This window comes from Takifugu rubripes, chromosome 4 (assembly GCF_901000725.2).
Source record: "Takifugu rubripes chromosome 4, fTakRub1.2, whole genome shotgun sequence".
Lineage (NCBI taxonomy): Eukaryota > Metazoa > Chordata > Actinopteri > Tetraodontiformes > Tetraodontidae > Takifugu > Takifugu rubripes.
In genome coordinates, this window is record NC_042288.1 from 12,643,257 (window position 1) to 12,665,885 (window position 22,629).

The 22,629-nt window shown below is 46.6% G+C and overlaps 3 protein-coding genes across 5 annotated transcripts in view; 2 read left to right on the top strand and 1 right to left on the bottom strand.

Annotated features, from left to right (window-relative positions):
* The first annotated feature begins 1,686 nt into the window (after nucleotides 1-1,686).
* got1 (glutamic-oxaloacetic transaminase 1, soluble) lies at nucleotides 1,687-5,418 on the top strand. Its single transcript, XM_003964067.3, has 9 exons — nucleotides 1,687-1,981; nucleotides 2,754-2,935; nucleotides 3,007-3,130; nucleotides 3,332-3,444; nucleotides 3,525-3,629; nucleotides 3,710-3,860; nucleotides 4,060-4,225; nucleotides 4,300-4,442; nucleotides 4,543-5,418. Exons 1-9 carry the CDS (start codon nucleotides 1,873-1,875, stop codon nucleotides 4,680-4,682), a joined length of 1,233 nt encoding a protein of 410 aa, XP_003964116.1. The 5' UTR covers nucleotides 1,687-1,872; the 3' UTR covers nucleotides 4,683-5,418.
* On the bottom strand, nucleotides 5,158-15,012 carry cnnm1 (cyclin and CBS domain divalent metal cation transport mediator 1). 2 transcript variants are annotated; one of them, NM_001305598.1, is given in 10 exon segments: nucleotides 6,716-6,807; nucleotides 7,034-7,135; nucleotides 7,227-7,331; nucleotides 7,830-8,073; nucleotides 8,492-8,646; nucleotides 10,036-10,135; nucleotides 10,221-10,390; nucleotides 10,478-10,618; nucleotides 11,202-11,345; nucleotides 13,546-14,987. In NM_001305598.1, coding segments are annotated over 10 exon segments (2,679 nt in total). In that variant the 5' UTR covers nucleotides 14,984-14,987; the 3' UTR covers nucleotides 6,716-6,727.
* A 2,583-nt stretch (nucleotides 15,013-17,595) lies between these two features.
* Nucleotides 17,596-22,629, top strand: part of hpse2 (heparanase 2) — a 32,693-nt gene continuing 27,659 nt past the window's right edge. Inside the window, exons 1-4 of one of the 2 annotated variants that reach the window (XM_029835226.1) lie at nucleotides 17,596-17,805; nucleotides 17,901-18,175; nucleotides 19,746-19,900; nucleotides 20,588-20,749. In XM_029835226.1, the coding sequence (XP_029691086.1) occupies nucleotides 17,901-18,175; nucleotides 19,746-19,900; nucleotides 20,588-20,749 (592 nt within the window). In that variant the 5' untranslated portion in view covers nucleotides 17,596-17,805. The remainder of the gene's footprint in view (nucleotides 17,806-17,900; nucleotides 18,176-19,745; nucleotides 19,901-20,587; nucleotides 20,750-22,629) is intronic. The other variant, XM_003964123.3, reaches the window with a different exon arrangement.

Consider the following 22,629-nt stretch of genomic DNA (forward strand, 5'->3'; position numbering starts at 1 on the left):
AGGTGGTCACTCACCACAGACCCGTGACCCAGAGAAACAGAGGCCATCGACACATGTGAGCAACATCCCTCTTGGAATGTGCAGCCGTGTGTGTGTACACACAATTCTGTTTGTGTTTCAGTGATACCACGGGTGGAATGCGACTGCCTTGCGCCTCAAAATCTGTCCCGCAGTGTCTCCGTACGGCGGTGGCAACGTTTTCCTGCTCGCAAACACCAGAGAGGCATTAGTTTTCCTGTTTTATTTGCATTGCACCGCGAGGTGCCAGAATAAATATGCCGCACATGGTGTCTGAATGTTTGACTCGCTCATTATTCTGGTGTGACACACTAACCCCGTGGGCACGGCCAGAGGCGGCTGCTGTCACTTCATGCTCTGACACACACTTCACAGCCTGCACCGTCGTCCTGAGGCCTCCTTGGCACTTAAACAACCAAACCTTGCTCGGGGCCCCCGAGCCTTGTTCTGAGAGCTCAAATCCCATAATTGCAGGGCTGACAGTGATAGTGTAGGAGACACCCTCACCTGGTCGGAAAGAATGAAAACATCTACTGTCAGGGTGAAGGGAGGAGAGGCATGAAAGTGAGGTTTTGTTGTTTTTTTTCTTAAAAAAAAGAGAGTTGCTGAGATAAACAATATAGCTACAGTTAATATTTATCAGCCAGATGATGTCTGAACAGTAATAGCCGCAGGAGCCATTATGAAGTACCAATTAATTAAATATGTATTAGTCAAACTGAAAATATACTTTTAATGTAACCTAAGCAATTACTGTACAGTCAAATTTTTTCCACCGCGGGCGATTAAACAACGTGCAGCTCGCTGCCAACTCGGATCGTTTGTATTCATCTGCAGTTGCACCGTGTGTGGTTACACCTCAACGTATTTATGGTTAAGTACAAGTCTGAGCAATTAGCAGCCAAATGATAAGTATATTGGTGTAGAGCGTCCCACATTAACAGTGTTAATTGTCCAGCTGCATGCCATTAAAAAAGTCAAAATTAAATGTTAAGAACCATTTGCTATGAGCACAACAAAGTCACCCAAATCTATTTTACCATAAATGAAGCTTTTTCCCGGCTTCCACGTTGCAGAGTCCTCACTCCTGTGTGGCCCAATGCTTTTTAACTATTCGAGTCACACTCCTGGGAAGAAAGCTCATACTGGAGTGGGTCCCATTTATCAACCACTTCAGTCCCAGCAGAGAGCTGTGGGAGCAGCAGAGCAGCCGGCATGTTTACACCGCAAGCCTTCAGGAAAGAACAGATGGAAATACCATCGAAAACAACCCTGACATGAATTTGCTTAGTCCAGGGCAGAAACATTATACATTTGACATTATTAAAGAGACTGTCAAAGGTGAGGGTTTGCTTGTCTTTGACTGAATGGTTGTCGGATTTGGTGGAAAATTTTTAAAATATCAGTCGGGCCTGCAGGAATAAAAAGGAATGCATAACCATCTCGGTTATGTAAAGCTGCCGCTGTGCATGTCATGAAGCGCCAATACTGCATGAATCCTTCGGATTTAAAGACCTTTATAGACATATGATTGTATTTATGTGTTATTGGCGACGTTTTAAGCAACGCTGCTCCTTCCCGACGTGGCAGGAATAAACGGAGATTTGGCACCACCCTGTGGCCGTGTGGTGAACTGCAACACCGGGGATGACGTCACAGCGCTCGCCGGGTTGATCCTCTCTGCGCCCGAACTTTCACCTGCAGCGGATCCGGCTTCGTTTCCATTGGTAAATCCGACAACTCCCACCGGTCCTTTGCCGAATCAAATCGGGCGACCGAGCGCTTGTGTCGTCCTCGGAGCTCATCCCTTCGTCGCCAGCAGCGCAGCCTCCTCCTGTCCCAGCTCCTGCGGCCATGTCGGTGTTCTGCGAGGTGCCCCAGGCCACCCCAGTGGCGGTGTTCAAGCTCACCCAGGACTTCAACAACGACCAGTGCCCCCGAAAGGTCAACCTGGGGGTGGGAGGTAAGAACGAGGAATCAGCCGGGTAGAGATGATGCTGCGCTGCGCTAGCCAACAGCACCAGTCGGCTAATTAGCATGATAAACATGTCAATTAAAACTAAATGACAGCGCGCAGATTTGAGCGGACACCTTTTCAACCTTCAGATTTGTTTGTTTAGTGTAACCTGTGAAGTAATAGGGACATCCGACGAGCCCATCGTGAATTAAAGTCCTGTAATTATCTCGTAAATCCCCGATTACGTCACACCGGGCGGCGTGGTTACGCAACCGCTGAAACACTCGATTGGATTATTCTTCTTCTTCCCTGGAACATGCACAGCCTTGCTCGAAGCAAATGGCACGTTTGAATGTTCACTGCGACTCTGCTTCTGTTTTAATCTGATTATAATAAGTAATCCTCGCTTGCTGAGCAAACCGCAAAGAACACTGCGTGGAAAAAGTAATTAGTTGCTTTGTGCCGCGTAGCAGCATTCCCATGATTACTCCATGAGGATGAGGCCTGATAATCCCCTCTTTCTCTGTTACTGGCCAGCAGGGATATATGAGCCACTCATGAACCCATTTAGCCAGTGCACGGAACACAAAGCACGTTAATGATCTCTATAGATAAAGATCTGATGTTTGCTTTCCACCTTATCTGGTCGGGTCCACTTAAATCCAGACCAAACAAAGCAGCTAATGGATAAAGCGTTTCTACTGCTTTGTTTTAATGCACCCGAAGAAAAGGTTGCTGTGATTTCTGCTTTTTTATGATGCATTTCCTTTGCCTGCAGCCTACCGGACAGACGAGAGCAAACCCTGGGTGTTGCCCGTGGTGAAAAAGGTGGAAAAAGTCATCGTGCACGATGACACGCTGAACCACGAGTACCTTCCCATCCTGGGGCTGCCTGAGTTTAGGTCCTCTGCCTCCAAGATCGTCCTGGGAGATGACAGCCCTGCCATTGGAGAGAACAGGGTTTGTGGTGGAGGGTGGGTCTGGCACTTCCTGTTCACTGATGGTCACACTGAGCTGTTGGTCTCCGTCAGGTGGGGGCCGTGCAGTGTTTGGGTGGCACCGGTGCTCTGAAGATAGGCGCAGAGTTCCTCAGGCGCTTCTACAATGGAAGCAACAACACCAAGACACCCGTCTATGTGTCTGCACCAACATGGGGTACACACGCACACACACACACACACACACACACACGCATGGGAGGGTAGAACAGGGCTTTTACAATGTAGATCCTCACTCAGATTCTAAAATCTTTACAATGTTTATATCAGCTGTAGACTTCAGACATTGTCGTTATTATTGGAATTGCTACATCTCTTTTATTCTGAGGAGCCGTAACACGAGCGTCGTCTCTTGCAGAAAATCACAATGCTGTATTTAGCAATGCCGGCTTTGAGGACGTCCGTCCTTACAAGTACTGGGACGCGGAGAAGAGGGGCCTCGATTTGGCTGGTTTCCTCGGTGATTTGGAGGTAAATGTCGCACGGTTGAGAGCCTCTGGTTTCAGATTAGGAGAAATCTACCTGTTCTGCTCCCTATTCTTTCTGCTCAGAGCTGTCCAGGGGGCTCCATCTTTGTTCTGCACGCCTGCGCCCATAATCCCACCGGTACTGACCCCACGCCAGAGCAGTGGAAGCGGATCGCCGACGTCATGAAGGTATCACGCGGACGGGCGCTCTTCCCCTTCGGTCTGAGCCGGGTCAGAACTGACGACCGTGCGCGGCTGCTGTTTTGCAGAGGAGGAAGCTGTTCGTGTTCTTTGACTCGGCTTACCAGGGCTTCGCCTCGGGCAGTCTGGACAAGGATGCCTGGGCCGTCCGCTACTTTGTCTCAATGGGCTTTGAATTATTCTGCGCCCAGTCCTTCTCCAAAAACTTTGGTCTTTACAGTGAGTGTCCTGTCAGTGATGAGTGCCACTGTTAGTGTTGTCTTACATTCACTAAATAAGATCCAAAATGCGCCTAGAGCTGAAGAATGGCCCGAATCGTCCATCCTTTTGCTACCTGCTGAGATGTTTGTACCTTTGTAAATGTCGCCATCTTGAGGCGGTTGGTGTAACTGCCGCTCCAATGTGTTCGCTCCGTCAGATGAGCGCGTGGGGAACCTGACCGTCGTGGCTCGTGATGCGGACAACCTGAAGAGGACTCTGTCCCAGATGGAGAAGATTGTCAGAACCACGTGGTCCAACCCCCCATCCCAGGGAGCTCGGGTCGTCGCCGTCACGCTGAACTCGCCGCAGCTGTTTGCCGAATGGTCCGAAGCGCCGCGGCAGGAGCTCCGCGTGCCCCGGGGAGCCTTCTGATGTGTGTTTGTCTGTGTGGCTGCAGGAAGGACAACGTGAAGACCATGGCAGACAGAGTGCTGCTGATGAGGGCTCAGCTGAAGGAGAAGCTCCAAAGTCTGGGCACGCCGGGAACCTGGGACCACATCACCGATCAGATCGGCATGTTCAGCTTCACAGGACTCAACCGTGAGTCCAGCGGGCGCCGCCGCAGCCCCAGCGCACGGCTCGTGCGCTGCTCTCGGTGTGTCGGGACGGCCCATTTGATGTCTTTCTGTGTTTTCCGCAGCCAAACAAGTGGAGTTCATGGTGAAGGAGAAACACATCTACTTGATGGCCAGCGGCCGCATCAACATGTGCGGTCTGACCACCAAGAACATCGACTACGTGGCCGCGTCCATCCACGAGGCCGTCACCACGGTCCAGTAGAGGACGCACTCGCCCACTCTTCTTAGCACTTGCACATCTCAGAGCCCCCTCTTTTTAAAAAAAAGAAGTGTTTTTAACCTGTTGCTTTCCTGACGACACAAACTCGTTTGCACACAAACACGCGCTGCCTCGCTCGCCGTCCTCCCGTCCTCCCTCTCTCCTGTAGGTCCAGCCTTCATTCATCTCGTCCTTTATGACGAGCGCTTTGGTGATGTTTACCATCAGGAAGTGTAGCAGTTACCTCAGCAGTCTAACAAATCTGTCGTTGTGATTCTTCCAGTCCAAGTGTTTAAGCAATGCTCCCATGTTAGCTAATAGCTAGATGTTGAATTATGATAAATCATAAATGGAGAGTGTACATTTAATCTAAAGATTATAGGGCCAGTTGTTGTACTTTATCACCGTTTACCTCCATTGGTGCGTTCTCATGGTGTAGTAATGTATGTGTTAGCAACAGATTAACATTCTTCTTATCATTTCAACGTTCTTGTCGACGTTCTTGCGTCACAATGATGGTGCAAAACGCACTAAAGAGAACCTCAATGTTTTAATTTATGCTCTTAAACAGAGGCCATGGCCCCTGTCCTCTTCCCAATTTTGTGACCTCACCGTTCTTTCCGACGCAGCAGGAAGGTCTGCAGCCATGAGCCGTCCTGCAGCGCTCAGCGGTTCCAGCTCGACGGTCATACGTGCACGTGAGATGGATCCAGTGCTGAAATAAACGTTTGCAAACGTGGCTCTGTGGCATGTTTGAGTGGCAGTTAGATGAACAACGGGCGCGTTACTGCAGTCACTTTAATAATGAACATCATATGGCCTATCTGCTTATATCTCTGGGTAAATATCATCTAAATTCAACATTACAAAAGCTTTACAACCCCTGATAAAAAACAAACGGCAGCTTTTAAAAATGCGAGTCAGCATTGATCAACAGTAAAATGACTTCAGGTCGTGGTTCCGGTTCGGAGCAAAAGGCTTCCTCTGCTCTATAGACGGGTCGGTTCAGTGACCTTTGAACCTCACACTCATCAGCAGCTTCTGTCCTCGTGTGTGTGTGTGTGTGTGCAGAGAGAAGGCGGATTGACGTCAGACCTGCCTCTTTTAATCTCTCTTTTATGGCTCAGGCACAACACATATTAGCTTAACCCAGCCATCGCGTGGCTGTTGTGATAAATAATTTCCAGTACGTCCTCAACTCCAGGGGTAGAATGTGCGCGGCACCTCTGGAGGAGTTCTTGTAAACTAGGTCCCTCTACTTGTCCTCTGACTGGTACATGCAGGGGTCTCTAACGAGGATAACTACAGCAAAAGCAGCATTAACCAAACATGCAGTGGGCAGCTATTGTTGCACTAGAGCCCTCTTCAGACCCCTTAGATCCAAAGACCAAAGCTCCCTTTAGCTTATCTAGAATAATAAATCTGCAGCTTTAGCGATAAGCGGGGAGCACACAGCTAATGTGGTTTGGTTTAAAGTAGCGAAAAGGTTGATGGATTTAAACGATTACAGAGTTTTACTTAGGAAACTCAGCACACTTTGTGAGTGGGATGCATGCGATGTGTGTGTGTGTGTGTGTATTGCTTTGTTCAAAGGTCTTTTGGTAATTCTGGCACCTTCTTTCTATAAAATGACTTTGAAATGCTGTTATTTTTTAATCATATACCTCCAAAACCTCTGGATGGCTGAAGATATCATTTATGGCTTTTCCATCAGGGTCTCCTTTTAATCTGGTGGGAAGATTGTGCTTTATTTCCCGGTTGCTGCCTGGTCTGCCTGGTTCTGCTGCCACCATTAAAACACTTCCCTGTGCAAAGTGTGAAGTGTCTCAGGATCAGTCGTGGCTGTGTTGGGTTGTGCTGTTGACTGCAATGACTCGGTCATCACCACGGTGGGGCCAACGCTCCGGGTTGTTACAGGTGTGAGACGTCAGTTTCGGGAGGGAGGGTGGGGCGGTTGATTAACACGGTGGTGGTGATGGAGCAGGGGAAGGTGCATCGGGAGGAGGAGGAGGGCCTGTGCGTCAGTGCTCTTCCTCTCAGCCACAATGCTAGCTGGTCAGCGGGAGATGGTCCGAGCCCTCCTCCAAGTTCCTCTCTCCGTCCCGGGACTTTTTTCTCCTCTTGTTACCTGGAAACAAAAGAAGGTTTCTGGGTGAAAGACCCTGCCTCTGCTCCTCCACCTTGAAACTAGCCCACAAACAAACCATAAACAGCAAAATGAGTCACGCCGTGTCGGTGCCAAGGGGGAGGGCGGCAGCTGGCAGATTTGCTGAGAGCGTTGCTAAGATACCCGGCGCATCCTGTCCTCGGCTAAAACTCTGCACACATCTGACGGCATGCGGAGGCTCACTCACTCAGTTTGCGCAGCAGCCTCTTTCCGAGGTTCTCCTCGGAACCGGCCAGAGACAGAGAGCTGATGAAGGGAGAGGTGGAGGGCCGAGAGTCCGCAGGCACGTCTGGTTCATGACAGCGAGACGGGCGTCAAGATTACTGGCCTGCACCAAATATGCACGCGCAACAAAGGTCTCCTCAAAGTCTCATCCTCACCATCTTCTCCGTAGCTTTCCGGCCGGTCCTCGTGGATATAGGGAATGTCGTCCATGCGGAGGAAGACGGTGTCGTTGGGACTCCTCTGGCCATCAGATTTGCTGCCTACACACAGAGAGTCACACTTAGTCACAGGTCTGCACTTCAGCGGAGGGAGGGAACCTCACATCTTCCAGAATGTCATTATCTCAGGAACTTGGACCATCTACACCCAGATTTTTCTTACGTGACTATATGAACACACACACACAGGGGGGTTGTTGCCACACACATCAGGGGACAGATGGTCCGTGGGAAATCTTTTAAGCCTGCAAACTGGTGCAGATCCGTTGATGCCTCATTTGCACAACACTGTCAGCAAATCAACACGGCGGCTCGACTTAAAGGATTATTACAGTTGAAATGAATTATTTAAACAGAAAAAACAAACCTTTGCGGTTCGACTAGTTTAGTCTCCCGGGTATTTATAGAGCGAGTCGGACAAAACGTCGCCACACAAAGCCGACTAAACCAACTCAATTAGTGTTGATGCAGCTCATTTGAATGCTCGTTGAGAAGGAGCACATTTGAACTGAGCAGTTCGCATGAATCAGCACGACTCACGGACGATGCGGTTCCTCTCGTTCAGCTGGTAGGTGTTGCGAAGGCCACCGTGGGGGTGGAGGCGTGCGAGGCGGGCCAGCCCCATTCGGGTGTGCGCGTGTGTGAGCGGGAGGGCGATGCTGTGCGAGCGGGCCTCTGGGACAGGCGGCCTCCCTTTGATGTCGGGGTCCACTGGGTCGGGAGTCTGAGGGCAACTGTCCATCCTGGTGGCCGTCAGGGCGTTTTGGTAGTGGCCCCTGGTGATCTGTAGAAGCACGGACACCGGCGTCAGCGTGAAACACACAAACACACACGCGCTCCCACGTGGGCGGGAGTGAGAGATCACACGTGACACCCAAGGATAAAATGTTCATGATGCAAACGGAGATTGTTGTCGTGAGTCTTTAAAGGAGTGAGGGAGACCTCAGGGGCGAGCGAGAGGCCGGATGCCTGCGTTCAGTCAGAATCGGGGATTGGGGCATATCAAAGGCAAAGGCTGCAGCACAGGAAGAGTCTGCCTGTTCTGGAATTCCAAGATTAAACGCAGGGATCTTGGAATGATGCAGTCGCCCCCCCCCCCCCCCCCTCCACTTTTTCAAAGGAAATATGTTTCAATAAACTTTGTGCTGTATGTGAAGGAAAACAAGTTCCACATATGTGGTGTGAGGGTTTATTTTTGTGACCTTGAGGACTTGCAGGTCGGTGAGCTGTCGGACCGAATAGTCTGGTAAATAGACCCCTCCGCCCCCTCCTCCTATAGGGAGCTGACCCACGCTGCCTCCGCTCAACAGTAGATCTGATTGGTTCAGACCGCTGGCCCGGGAGCTGTAGCCTTTACCTGAACACAGAGGAAACAATAGCTCAAAAAAGTGTGTTCCAACACACACACGAGCAGCATTTGTGACGGGGTTACTGTCAGTGGCGTGCAGATGTGACAGATGTGCTTCGATTGGCATGTTTCTGTTCGATTCTGGCTGTTTTCACAAGCATTCGGGCGTATTTGTGGCAGAGTTGGGTGGAAAATGCTTAAGGTGGCCTCCTATTTTGGATTTTAAACGTTTAGATTCGGCATTTTTTTGTATGAGGAGTGTTTTTAATGATAGAGTAAGGGCAATGTTGAGTCTTGCCCAATTCACTTTGGCATTTTCCTGATTACTATTGCAAAAATAGATATATCAAAAGCATAAACTAGTTTCCTACTGAGAACAATGTGTTATCTCATTGCCAAGATCTTGTATTTATAAATGTCTTATCACAAATTATTTTAAATTTACAACTGTCTCGTTCTGTCGAATCCTAACTTAATATTTGTTAAAAATTAGAGCTTCCTAATGTCTGGGGGGGGGGGGCTACTGGCGAACAAACTGAAAGACGGTAATTATGTATTTATTATTCAAAATGAGCCCGACAGATCTGCATCGCTGTGGTTTCTCTTATTTCCATAATGAGCCTTTCTCCCTGAAGTCAAGCAGCAGCGGCATTAAGTGCATAAATAATAAGCATGGACGTATTATGAGCTAATGTGAGCCGTCTTACATCTTTACAGGATGTTGTTTTCTCTTTAAAAGAAATATGGACGGAAATACCTGCAGCTCTAGATGGTCTGGTAATAACTAAATATGCATCAGTGCGTGGGGGAATGTTTGACAGACAGTTTGAACCGCGCCGGCACCTAAATGTGTCACCATAAAAGCTCCCGTCGCATGTTATGTCATTTAACCATAATTTAACGGTGTTTGACGTGTTGCTTTTGGAATCTATGAGTCAGGCAGAGACGCAGCGAGGGCGTCTTCTGCAGCTTTAGCATAAATCTGGTTTCTATAATGTCAGAAGCCTTTTTACCTAAAGCCACACACACACACACACGCACACACACACACACACACACACACACACACACACACACACACACACACGGAGCATTAAAGAAAGTGCTTTCTGCTCGCTCTGCAGTCTTAGCTGGATATCATCTAATCCTGAGCAGGTCATGTCCCTCTGCTGGGACATTCTCTGAAATTACTTCTTTTAATTACTGACTTCCCACCGCTGCTGCTGCCTCTGACGTTGCCCAGGCGATGTAGAGAACTCAGGCAGTCCACCAGCACAGGTCCACTTCTGCACCGCACTGATTTTCCCATGTTTATGGCTGACCTCTCACTGTTGTCACATTCATCATAATTACTGTAATCGCTCAGGTGTTTTTCTCCTTCTTCATGTCTGCACTCACCAATCGGCAGGGGCGGAATAAGCGAAGGCAGGCCGTAATAGGAAAAGGCTCCATTTTCAAAACGGAGAGCCTCTTTTCCTATTTCCACCTCCACACGACCCTGCAGCACAAACATTTACATGCATTAGACATTCCCCTAGGAGGTCTGTTTGGATGAACATCCTGCAGCGGAGTCGTGGAGTCACCTGCAGAATGAGGACAAAGTAGTCCACGGGTTTGTTTCTCTGGAAGAGGTAGTGCTGAGGAGCGTGTTTGCTCTTGGGGTTGAACTTGAGCTCCTGGATGACGCTGGGGTGTTTGATGAGACGGAGCAGAATCTTCTCTGACAGGTAACTCGACCGGAAGAGCTCCACCTCTGCAGCACACACCAATAAGGGAACATTAAAAACAAATGCTGCATACCTAGTACACACACACAGACACACACACACACACATGCTACCTGTGGCCAAAAAGCGGTGCGTTGCAAGCAGCAGCTGCGGCGACATTTTCACCTTCACCTCATTTTCTGCTAGTTTGAAGATGGAGAAGTCCTGCTGCTTCCTCTCGTGGTTGGACACTCTCCTTTTGTTTCTGTTATCAGCTATTAACACACAGATCACAAAAATACTGCTATTATGCTTTGATTTAATGTCTGTTTAAATTAGCTCCTTTCTCTCCATGAACATCATCTAATACTGCATTAAACTGTGACATCAAGCCCTAAAGCTGCTGTGGCTGGATTCTGTTGTGCATCCAGAGAGATGAAATGCTCCGTTCTATATATACACGCACAGACAGACTAAAGGGAGAAGACTTTATGAACACCTACACAAGTGCGCCCCTGACAGAGATTCAAATTCTGGCTGTAATTAAAATGTATGTGAATACATTTTCCTGGGAGCAGGAGCTTCCGCAGAAAGATGCTGTTGAGCACTTATCTGCAGGGGAGCTGTTCTGCCAATTAATACTGAGCGGCTTATGACGATTATCTCCGAGACGGTGGCGTTTATTGCCGTCATTAAATTAAGCGGCAGCAAGAGGCCGAGAGCAACAGGGGGAAGCTCACAAGGTTAATGAGAAAGTAAACTCAGGTGGGCGCGAAAGAGAAAACCGCCAACAGCTTTTACAAAGTGCTGGAAAGCCGCTGCAAGGTTGGAGCGGTCTCATGTTGGAAGCATGCGTACTGTACAGGTCCGTCTCGTCCACAATCTCGGACTTGATGATCTCTTCGATGACGTCCTCCAACGTGACGATGCCCATCACTTCATAGAAGGGATCTCCCTCCCCTTCGCTGTTCACCCTCTGCACCACGGCCAGGTGAGACTTCCCTGCAGACACAAGGAATTTAAAAACGAAGGAGGGTGAGTGCGAAAGGTGAGCTTGTGAGGAAAGGCCTGTGCATAAAAATAACTGGAGTCAACAGCCTCCAACTGGATCTTTGAGTGAGGATGAGAATCAGCCGGTCTGAGAGCTGAATATGAAAGGGTTCCTATGTCAGGATGGACCGGTGTCTCGTGTGTGTGTGTGTGTGTGTGTGTGTGTGTGTGTGTGTGTGTGTGTGTGTGTGTGGTTGGGCCGTGGTCGGGAGCGAGGGGGGATTAGTCTGGAGACACTTTGACAGTTTGGAATACTTTGTCCTTACGTAAACAAGGGGATTACGCAATCGGTCTGGGGATGCCTGCATCTGCTGTCTGAACTGGCCGCGCCGCTGCCTCCTCTGCCAGCACGCCAACGTGCACGCCCCAGCCTCTCCTACTCAGCTTTGGGATGAAAGAGACGCACGCGTGGGGTGACGCAGCTATCCGACGGGGAGGAAGAGGCGGAAAAGCAAATGTGACACGATCCTCGCACTGGTAAAGGTTGAACGTGTGTGTGTGTGTGTGTGTTTGGTTTGTTTTGTCTTCTAAGAAATGACTCTTATTCTCTCGCTGCCACAGATGTGCTGATGTCCGCCTGGTGACACCGGCACAGTCAGCAGCAGCATATAAGCTGTCTGCCTGGCCTACCAGGCAAAATCAGCAGCTCATATCAGAGGGGCTGATTTTGGGATCAAATGCTTTAATCCCATGGGGCAAGAAGAACAAAATCTCTCTGCCTGAACGATGGTTGGGCGTGCATTTGGGGCGAGAGACTGAGCCGCGCTGCAGGAGAGCATTTGGAACCTGGGTGGGCCTGTCTGAAGACCTCAGGTGAGACGGAGGTGGATTCTACCATCCGTGTGCATGTGCCGGGGCACTGCATTACATCATTCAGGCGTTACGTAATACTCTTGCAGCAGACTCACTACTCACACGCACAGAGGCACACATGCCCGAGGCGAAACTGGGTCTGCCAAGGATGCCCCCTTCAAGAGTAGTTCTGCTCCATCAGTTCCCCCTTCATTCCTTCTCCTGCTCCCAGTTTATTGTGTCGCGGGGGAATCACGAGGGCCGAGCCTCATTGTGTGCAGACCTGTCCCTCTTTATGACATCACCACTGACATTTTCCGTCGTTTCAATCCGCCCTTCTCGGTCTGACAGCGTCATAGCCAGCAGCCACCCTTCTGCAACAGCAGGGGCTTCTAATCCATCGAGCCAAAGCAGGAAGGAAGCGCCCGAGCTCGGCAAAGGTTGGGGCTGAATTTTTCATGGTCGCTCTGCAGGCCCTCAGCGCGACGACCTTACAGACGGCAGGAAGACCGAAAGTCACCGCGGGGGTGACAATTAGGTGCAAACAAGCATTCTAAATGGAAGCTTTGCTTTGACCTTATTTCAGAACACTGCTGTATGAAACAGCAGGAGATTGGATGTGAGCAGAGGGATCAGTGGTGTCTGCCAGCCTTCATAATCCTGCATGAACTTATAGGAAGTTCCTGACCTGTAGGTAGGAACTGAAGTTAGTCCCAATGTCTCTCTACAAACGGTCTGTCATTCACCCCAACATCTTTTATCAGAGAAGCATTTCGAGCGCTGCTCACGGCTGTATTTAATATTCTAGCTGTCTGTGCCTGCTGAGAGAAGCTCTTGCTCAGCAGCAGAGGAGAGTGCTGTAGTACAGCTGCTGAGATTCCTATCAGGCAGAAGAGGAGCCAGGGGGACGGCGACTCCTCATCGGTTCCAAATAAAGCCAACCGTGTCTCCTCCTGGTCGTGGAGGTGACCACACAAAAGGGATGGGGTCAAGAGGGGAGAGGCGCGTGGAGATACGGGATGAAAACATGTTGTTGTCATGGGAAATTCATTACATTAACTCTTCAGGTAATCCAATGCTGCTCTTTCTCAACCTTTAACCCCTGACTGAACCACACTCTGTGGGACGCTATCACATTTCACATGTGGCTCCCACTACCACGGGGATCAAAGAGCTTTACTTGCAGGCCTACTGTGAGCCAGTGGACTGATGTATGCACTGATTTTGCACTAAGTGCACAGTCACTTCAAAGGGGAATTTCGCTGCTAGGAGTTAGTAGGTAGCCTTGAAACGGTTCCAATATATACACATGGCGCCACCGAGGTCTGCAGCATGCGCATGGTAAGTTTTGCACGTGTACCTCTCTTAAACTCCTCCAGCATCACATCCAGCTTGGTGTCACTGAACACGCAGTGCATGGGGTGCTTGTAGAACTGCGTGATGGTTTTCAGAGGAGTGCAATCGTCCGGATCCACGAAGGCCAAGTCCTTGACGAAGAGGATGTCCACAATATTGGACCTGTCGTTCTCGTAGACCGGAATGCGGGTGAAGCCGCTCTGCATCACGTCCGACATGGTGCAAAAGTCCAACACGGCATCCGAGGACAGCATGTAGCAGTCTGAGAGTGGGGTCAGCACGTCCTCTACGGTCTTGGTTCTCAGCTCCAGGGCCCCCTGGATAATGTTGAGCTCTTCTTTTACCAGGTCGTGGTAGGGGTCCGTGACATGCAGCATGGCCACCAACTTCTCCCTGGTGTAAAAGTTGCTGATCTCTTGGTGGAGCATGATGTCCAGAATCTTGGAGACTGGATAAGCAATTGGAAAGAACAGCAACATCAGCAGCCGGGTGGCGCAGAGGGTCTTGGAAGCGATGGCAAGACTGTGCCGGGAGGCGACAGAGTGAGGTAAGATCTCACCAATAAAGAATATTCCCAGAGTACAGGAGGCGGTGGAGAGAGCGGTCATTCCTAAAATCTGGCACATCCACACCACAAAACACGTATTCGTGAGTACGTTGCCCAACACTACTGTGCAGAGGATGTAGTTTCCATGTTTGCGCACCGATTCAATCTTCCGTGCGTATTTTTGCTCTTTTTCTGTGCCGCTGTTCTGCAGGACGCGCAACTCCACGGGGTCCAGTGCCAGCATGCTGATGTTCAGACCGCTGCAGAGCGCAGAGAGTCCCAACAGGAGCATCGAAACCCCCGCCTGGAGCCACGCATCTGCCTCTGGTGGTCTCTCTGCCACCGCTAGCCAAAAGTCTTTAGTACTGAAATGCTCCCATTTCACTCCATCGAACGCGCACATGGAGTAGTACTTGATCGCCTCGCCTCTCCGCAGGTCTTTGGCCAATAACTCGACCAAAACTGAGTTCTGACTCGAAGTGGATCTGAAAGAACCCAAGAGTTCGATGTCTGTGGTACGGGCGTTCTCGTCCTCACACGGGTTTCCCTTCGAGCGGTGCTGCCTCTCCGCATTCGCGCCGTCCTCACCTGATTCTTCCAGAAACGCGATCCATGGAGCAGCATCGGGTCTGCCGCTGAGGTTCAGGCTGTTGGGATACTCCGCGGCTGGTGATGCAGAGTAGTAAACCCTCAGTATGAAGCGGGTCCCCTCGGTCGCCCTCAGTATCCCACCCTGCACGGACAGATCCCCGCTCTGTGTGTCCTCAGGTCGGACGCCGAGCAGCCCCGCTGATGGAGCCGGCAGGAGGAAGACGGCTGCGATGGCGAGGAAGAGGAAAGAAACCCGGCGCGGATGCAGGATGCTGCAGAGAGCATCCGCAGCATCCACAGCCATCATGCTGACTGAACTATTGAAGGACACGGGAGAACTGGGTCACGTGGTGCAGCGGAATGGCTGGAACAGCTGGGTGGCCATATCCACGAAGAGGCGAGGATGGGTATGACAGAGAAAGCGAGAATGAGAGAGTACATGACAGTCTGTGACGTAGGCATGTTTTGTTTGTTTTCCTCCAGATCTAAAAATAGAAGGCAGGAAATGCCCAGTCATGAATGATTAATGTGACTCACGCGAGCTCCAACATCACCCAATATAAAACGAGTATTACACCGAAGCTAATGTAATCAATCGTAGGGGAGAAATATGAAGTCCTGGACAATTCTCAACACCTAATAGATTAAACTACAGGGGTTTGTGTAATACCTGGGTATAGCAGTTATTTGCGTGTTCAGTGTGTCCACTAGATGGCGGCATTGCCACCTTTTCTGTGCGTTGACAGATTATGTGCGGGTGTCAAAGATTTGAGACCTTGATGCGGGATAATCCTTTTGTGGATTTTTTTTTTCTTTTTTAAATTCAGTGTCTCTTGAAAACAACGACGACAAGAAATCTCCCCGCACGAACTTCTTAACGCTTCATTACATTTACAAGAAAGGCTTTGTTGATACAAAATTGTCTATTTAAAAATAAACTCCTTTGTAAACAACTACCAACCTTTGTCAGTATAGAAGTTGCCATTTTAAATATTATAACTCGCCATATGAGCAGAATTTGTTTCTTTCAGCTATTTCCAGGCCTGGTAAACTGGTCTTCACTACCCAAGGAAGAGCCCCGAGTTGAAGCTCCCCATGGCGTGAAATTTATGACGCAAAAGAAGTTCAAGGTGAGAAAAGACTCTTCCGTCAAGACTCTGACACTTGACCGCTCTTTCTGCTTTTCATCAGTCACACTGAGAGTCCACTTCTATTCCATAAAACACAGCACACCTTCGGACAAAGCGGGTCTGCAAACTCAGTTAAAAATTGAACTTTATATATGAAAATTCGTGGTGGAATAAAAATAGCGGTCCGTTTTCGTTATGACTGAGCCTTTTCTACAACAATTTTTTCCAAAGTGGAAGGGGGGAAACGTCTGAAATAACAAAAGTTAATTAAACCAGCTGAATAACGACCCTAATTTCCCGTGTTTTCAAAACGTCGATACGGGTTTTGTAGACAGTTGAACTAAATTATCCATAATACAAGATGATAAATATACGTGGGACAAAGAGGATTTCAATCAGCCCAAATTCGTATTCATAAACGTACACATTTTGAAACCAATATAAAAACACACACGTCATTTTAATTTACAAAACTCTCTTCATTTACAAACTCTCTTCATAATAGAGTTTTGTAAATATACAATAATATGTAATATACAATTTCTCCGTACTGATTATTTTTGATCGTAAAACCTTAATTTACCTTTAAGTTAAGCACGTTACAAACATCATTATTTATAAACCGAATAAATCATTTATACAGAACATTCGATTTTGTCTTTCAAGCAGTCTTTTTTTTAAATATTGCAGTTAATCCCGGCAGTAGTAATGCGTTTAAAATCCACGGGTGAGGATAACGCACATCTTTCATGTTTTTATTGAAATATCCTGCTGGCCAGTCTATGTCGAATGTCACATGTGCTATTTTGATTTACTTTTAATTTGGGCCAGATTTTTCATAAAGAGGGAAAAACAGTCACGTTCCTTTCAACAGTTCTATCATAGATCAATAAGAACATCAATAAGGACTTAATCGCTGAGGCAGGTGAAGGCTTTCTTCATATTCCTCTTCTAATCCTGTTAAATGTACGTTTCCATGGTATTTGCAGTGTAAAGTTTATTTTCACGATTTTGTAAGACACTTTACAAAGATTACCTACTTTCAAATGGAAAAGCTTAATGGTAAATATGGTTTAAATCAATTTTAGTAAATGCACAAATCTCCTAGGACGCTATAACTTTAAAGAGAGAAACGATGAAAACACGAAAGAACGCAGAGGTTCTATGAATAATGTTTGTCGGTTCTAAAGTCTATCTGGCCTTCAGCGTTGGCTCCAGTGGCTTTTGCTTCCAATTGTAAAAGAACAGAAATTCTCCAGTGGTGCACCCTGGTGTGCCTAAACCAAAAACAAGCTCGGCAGCGTGAATAGGTGCTTTAAACGGACGGGAAAAGAAGGATTCTCCTCATCTGCGAGCCAGCGTTGACCTTAAACGACCAGCCCCTTTCTTCTCCACTCATAGCCTACATGTTGCAATCTCCAAATGCCATCAGAATTAAAAATGTGCAGTCAATCAGTTGTTTATCAAAACGCAGCGAGGTCTCTGGTGCTCAGATACATGAAGTACCCCGCTGACAGAATCCCAACTGTTGTTCTTTTCCAGCAATCCTTTGTTCTTTGGAACTCCAGACTCCCACTTTAAACTTCTTCTGCTGGAACTTTCCCGTTTAATGCACAGTCTACAATTGGTTTTTTTTAAAACCGGAAATCGATGTGGTTAAATGGACACCTATTCCCTCTCACGTGGCTTTCTATTCTGCTTGGATTGGAACTGATCTTTTTATTTACTGACGCCATGTCATTTCTCTCTGAAAACACTTTATGCTCCCTCACAGGATAGATTACAAAACTACTATGGTGGCTTTGGTGGGCCTAAACGTCCCCTCTTTAAACCAGAGAGGGGCGGCGCTGCCTTTCCTCCCCCTCCCAGCTCCTGGCTCCCACAGCCGCGAAGGCTGGCTCAGGGCGTGCGCTCTTGTGAGCAGCTCCCAAAAATACTTAGATACAGAAGGGGTGAGACAACCAGACGAGAAGACGTTCATATCGATGAGACCGAGGTACAAGAACACTGTCGATCAGCCAGAGGAGCATATTTACATTATTTTACGACTCGTTCTTCTTTTTAAAATTCTTTTTTACCATCTGCTCCAAGATGTCCCAATCCTCACCTTGCGGGTTCCAGTGGTCCCTTTTATGGCTGGCATCTTTGGCTGCTTTAGTGGTGCAGTTGGTACTTTCTTCTCCATATTCTTCTCCCTCCACGTACCAAAGACCGGCAACCAGCGGAAAGCGACCGGGTTTCATGGAGAGGACGCTGATTCTCCTGGATGTCAACACTCGCAGCCCGATCAGAGTCCTAAACGACAACTTCCTTTCGTTGCAGCTGGATCCCTCCATAATCAAAGATGGGTGGCTGGACTTTCTCAGGTACTTTTTTCCATGCACCAGTGAGATGTGTCCAACAACGTTTGGCGGCTGTTAAATTCTTTACGCACGCAGCCACGTTGTCTGGACAGCACACGTTTCTCTCTCCAAGTCTCTCTCTATGTCTCTCTGTCTCTCTCTCTCCCTCTCTCTCTCTCTCTCTCTCTCTCTCTCTCTCTCACACACACACACACACACACACACACACACACACACACACACACGAAAGGTCTTGTGCTCTATAACACAACTTACATTTTTAAAGGATACGTGATCCAAAATATGAAAACTTAGTAACGTTAAGAATCAACCAGTTGCTATGGAGGCGTTTGATTTTACATTGTGATGACACACTTATAGGTGCAGAATCTAAGATCCTTGAAATCTAATCTATTTATTAGAAATAAAAAACAACACTGAACGTAGGTCTTGAGCCCAAGTGGTTTCTAATTTATGAGTTTTAAATAATTATGAACCAAATTACATTGCATCAGTTTTGAGGGGTTTTAATTTTTTTTTCATAATAGTTACAGTGTCATTTCCAAAATGTGCGTTCTGGTTGAAGATAACAGTTTAACATAAATTCATAAATTCACCTCCATGTTCATCCTTTGAAAGGCGTGAGTTCATTTAATGTAGTGTTGTTGGTGTCATGTTGCAAAACAAATAAACAAACAAACAAAAAACCACAAACAGACTTACAGCTATTGCCGTCAACGTTTTATCAGGTTATTAATTTACTTCGCGTAATCAATACCGGACTGTCTTAAATAATAAAACGAGGGCAACACAATCGCGTTTTACTGTTTTGGTAGGTTCATTTTAATTCAGCACAAATTTGACACTGACAGTTGCCCATTTTTGGCCACTTTACGCAGTAACAAAACTTTTTAGTTGAGTTGTAGAGCAACATAATTAAATTAAACTGTTCCTGAGCGTGTAGGTCGTCACTGTGATAATCTCCGTCATCCATTATTTTTTGTTATTCGACTTCCACATCTTACGTTGCAACAAATCGTAAACATAAACACGCACACGAAAAAGTACCTACTTAAAAAGTCATCAATCCAAATCACCATTTTCGCTGCTATTACAATTCTTCGTGTTACTTTATCAATAGCCTATTATTTCAATGGGTAATTACCACCTAATTACAGGTTTACCAAAAGCACCTGTAGGGCTTCAATACCTATAGAAACATGTAATCATGCAAAACATCTTTAAATGGGCCTGTGTGTGTTATTCTAACAGCAGGTACGGCACTGAGAGTTAATAACTTGTGCAGCTGCGCGTCCACGGGGTGAAGCGAGTCTATTTCACGGTCCACGCAACCAAGAAGTCGGCCCGTCTCCATTTTACACCCTCTGGTTTTCATGCGAGAAAATACTAAAAAACACAATACATTCTAATCAATAAGAAGTTTGGGCCGCACCCCGACCTACACTGTTACAAGGAAGTGGCCACTTCAGAGCCTCTGCGGGTAGTTTAAAAAGTGTCGTTTTAAAAAGACATAAACGTTGAAAACATATATCACAATTTATTTGTGCGTCATCGTTTGTCTCTGCGTTGGCAGCTCGAGGCGGCTCGTGACCCTGGCGCGCGGCCTGTCGCCTGCCTTCCTGCGTTTCGGGGGAAAACGGACCGACTTCCTGCAGTTCAACAACCAGAAGAACCTGGCCAAGTTCAGGGGCCCGGGGCCAGATTACTACCTGAAGAACTACGAAGACGGTGATTCGAGAAGACAAGTTTCTCTTTTGTTTTGTTTTACTCTTCGCATAAACGCGCGCCTTTAAATCGTCCGCCATTCTTTCCAACAGTGTTTTAATTTAATACAGAGTTTGATACGAACGAACGTGACGCAGTTTATTTTATACATCATCCATTGTTGCTGAGCAGGTTTCCGCTGTGGTTATTACGGGCACCCAGCTAAAACAATCGCTTCGACCAGTTTAGATGAAGAATTTAATAATCCCAACAATGTTTATTTCACTTATAGCCTATTTTATTGGGAAATAGTTGCGCGTTGGTTGTTGGCGGCCAGCTAAAGTTCAGCTCATAAAATAAATCCTATAATTCAATTAACCAACATTACTGTTGAATTTAGGATAATTGTTTGTTATTCATCCCGCTGTCTTTACGATAAAGTTCGTCTTTCTTTTTTCTTTATCTAAATTAATTAAACCAGGAGCTAAGGCTTCGACCTATAGAACGATTTCTAACAAATGTGATGGTTTATAACATGCTTAAAAGTCACAAACTTGTAGGATGATGCACGGTAATCTATGTTAAATACAGTTAAACCGATATTCATATTGTGCAAATCGCATTTAAAGACTCGGTGCACAAATTAAATTTGCATCCTGTAATTTTTCTCAACGCTTCATTATGATTTCATCCATCCATCTATGCTCGCAGACATAATTCGCAGTGACGTCGCACTGGACAAACAGAAGGGCTGTAGGCTGGCCAGCCATCCGGATATCATGCTGGAGCTGCAGCGGGAGAAGGCTGCCTCCACACAGCTTGTCCTGCTGAAAGAGCAGCTGTCCAACATATACAGCAACATAACATTTACAGGTAGGAGATTACACACACAAAAACCCAGTACACAGAGCACAGTCTGGAGACCAGTAGGCCACATGTGTGCATGCACAGACACACATGTGCGTGAACCAGGGTTAATATATGTCAATGAAAACGATCAGCTTTCAGAATGACAGACACCGCCTCCATCGGAGGAATGCGGGGATGGATCGAGCTGTGCAGCAGCTGAGGCTAGTAAAAAAAAGGGCAGTGACATTTTCACTGGTTAACACGAGCTGACCACAAAAACGACCCTGGAGTCCTTTCTCTGGGTGGGCTTCTTCTTATCTGTTGCCGTGATTGATTTAGATGGAAAAAGAGGAACTTCGCAAGAACAACAATGTGGGAATTTGTCTGTTTTAAACCTGGATGGTCCACTGACTTGTGCTCGGCAGTGATTTGCCTAATAAGACAGGGGCTTGTTAATAGGATGAGTTAACATTCCTTGTGTTGTTTTACACCTCAGAATTCCAACTAAAATGTCTGTGGCTTTTTAAGATGGGAAAGTTCTCAGGATAATTTGGCATTCGGAGACTGAGTAAGACAATGTAATAAACCATAGTTAAACCACCAAAATGGTTTTAACTCCCCAGCATAACTCAGGATAACACATGCTACTTTGTTTCCAGCCTTTACAGATGGAAGATATACACAACTCCAAACTTTTGTGGCATTTAATTAAAAAAAAACTTTGAGCAAGAGGTTTGTGGGTGGGCAAGGTGCTTATATTAGTGATTAATCTATATAAAGATCTACAACAATTGGAAATATTTGGCTTGTAAAACAAAGATTGTATATCTGAAGTGAACCACTGATTACACAGAGGCCTTGAGTTAACAGGTTTACGATGTGTTTTTCCAAGTTTTGGGAAGGTCCCCCTGACAGGAACAAAGCAGCCCTCTCTGTGTTGCTTTCTGAAAGATGGGGCGGTCATGAACAAGATTCATTAACTATGTATTTTCAGTCTCAAATGCAACAATGAAAACACAGCCTCTGTGCATTTATCAGCGTAAGCAAATATTAAGAATTAGAAGCTACAGGTGTGAGCAGAGAGTTCACAAGTTCAGTTTCAGCAAGTATTTAATATTATCCCAGCAGGAAGGTTATTCTGTCTACAGAATATGCACAACATAGCTCAGTAGGCAGGGAATTACGTAAAAAATAAACTAATAATTTAAAGAAAGGCAACATATGTGTTCATACATACTTGTACGTGTTCTGAAAAATGATGTCTTTTATGATATACAAAGAGAGCCCCCAAACATTAAGGTTATTGTCTTTTCTTTATGGAATGACTTCATTAATTGTAGAATATTCTATTACATTGGTAACAAGATTCACATAAGAAAACCAGGTCAAACCCAAGTTGTTAAGGCTGAAAACCTGGAAACATATCTCATTACGTTAAACAATATATTGTTAATTTTAAGTGATTGTTGCTTTTTGTGTTCCTCTTGAAACTTTTATTCCTCCTGCTGTCATCACTCAGCAACACTTTTGAAACATAGTCATTGTGCAGAATGAGCCAAAGCTGAGGTGCTGTCAATGCTTTTGGGGCAATTTACACGCTTGTAAGTCTGTCATGAGATGCTAACGAAGTTAAAAAGTGTTTCTTCATGTAACATTTGCAGAGCATTTACACAATATAAAATCTGATTGAGACAGATAATGGCACAACTTGTACTTTTAGTACCCCGTCCATTCCTCGTCCACAATGTAATTACTTTTTATACGGGCCTAAAATTTTAATGTACACCCTGATTTAGGTTAGTGTGTAGTAGAAAAGGTCATTACAGTTTAAGCTGGACATAGCAGAAAACTGTAATTACAATGTGAAAACCATTTTAGATTTGAACTCCTGGTGTGAAGGTTTA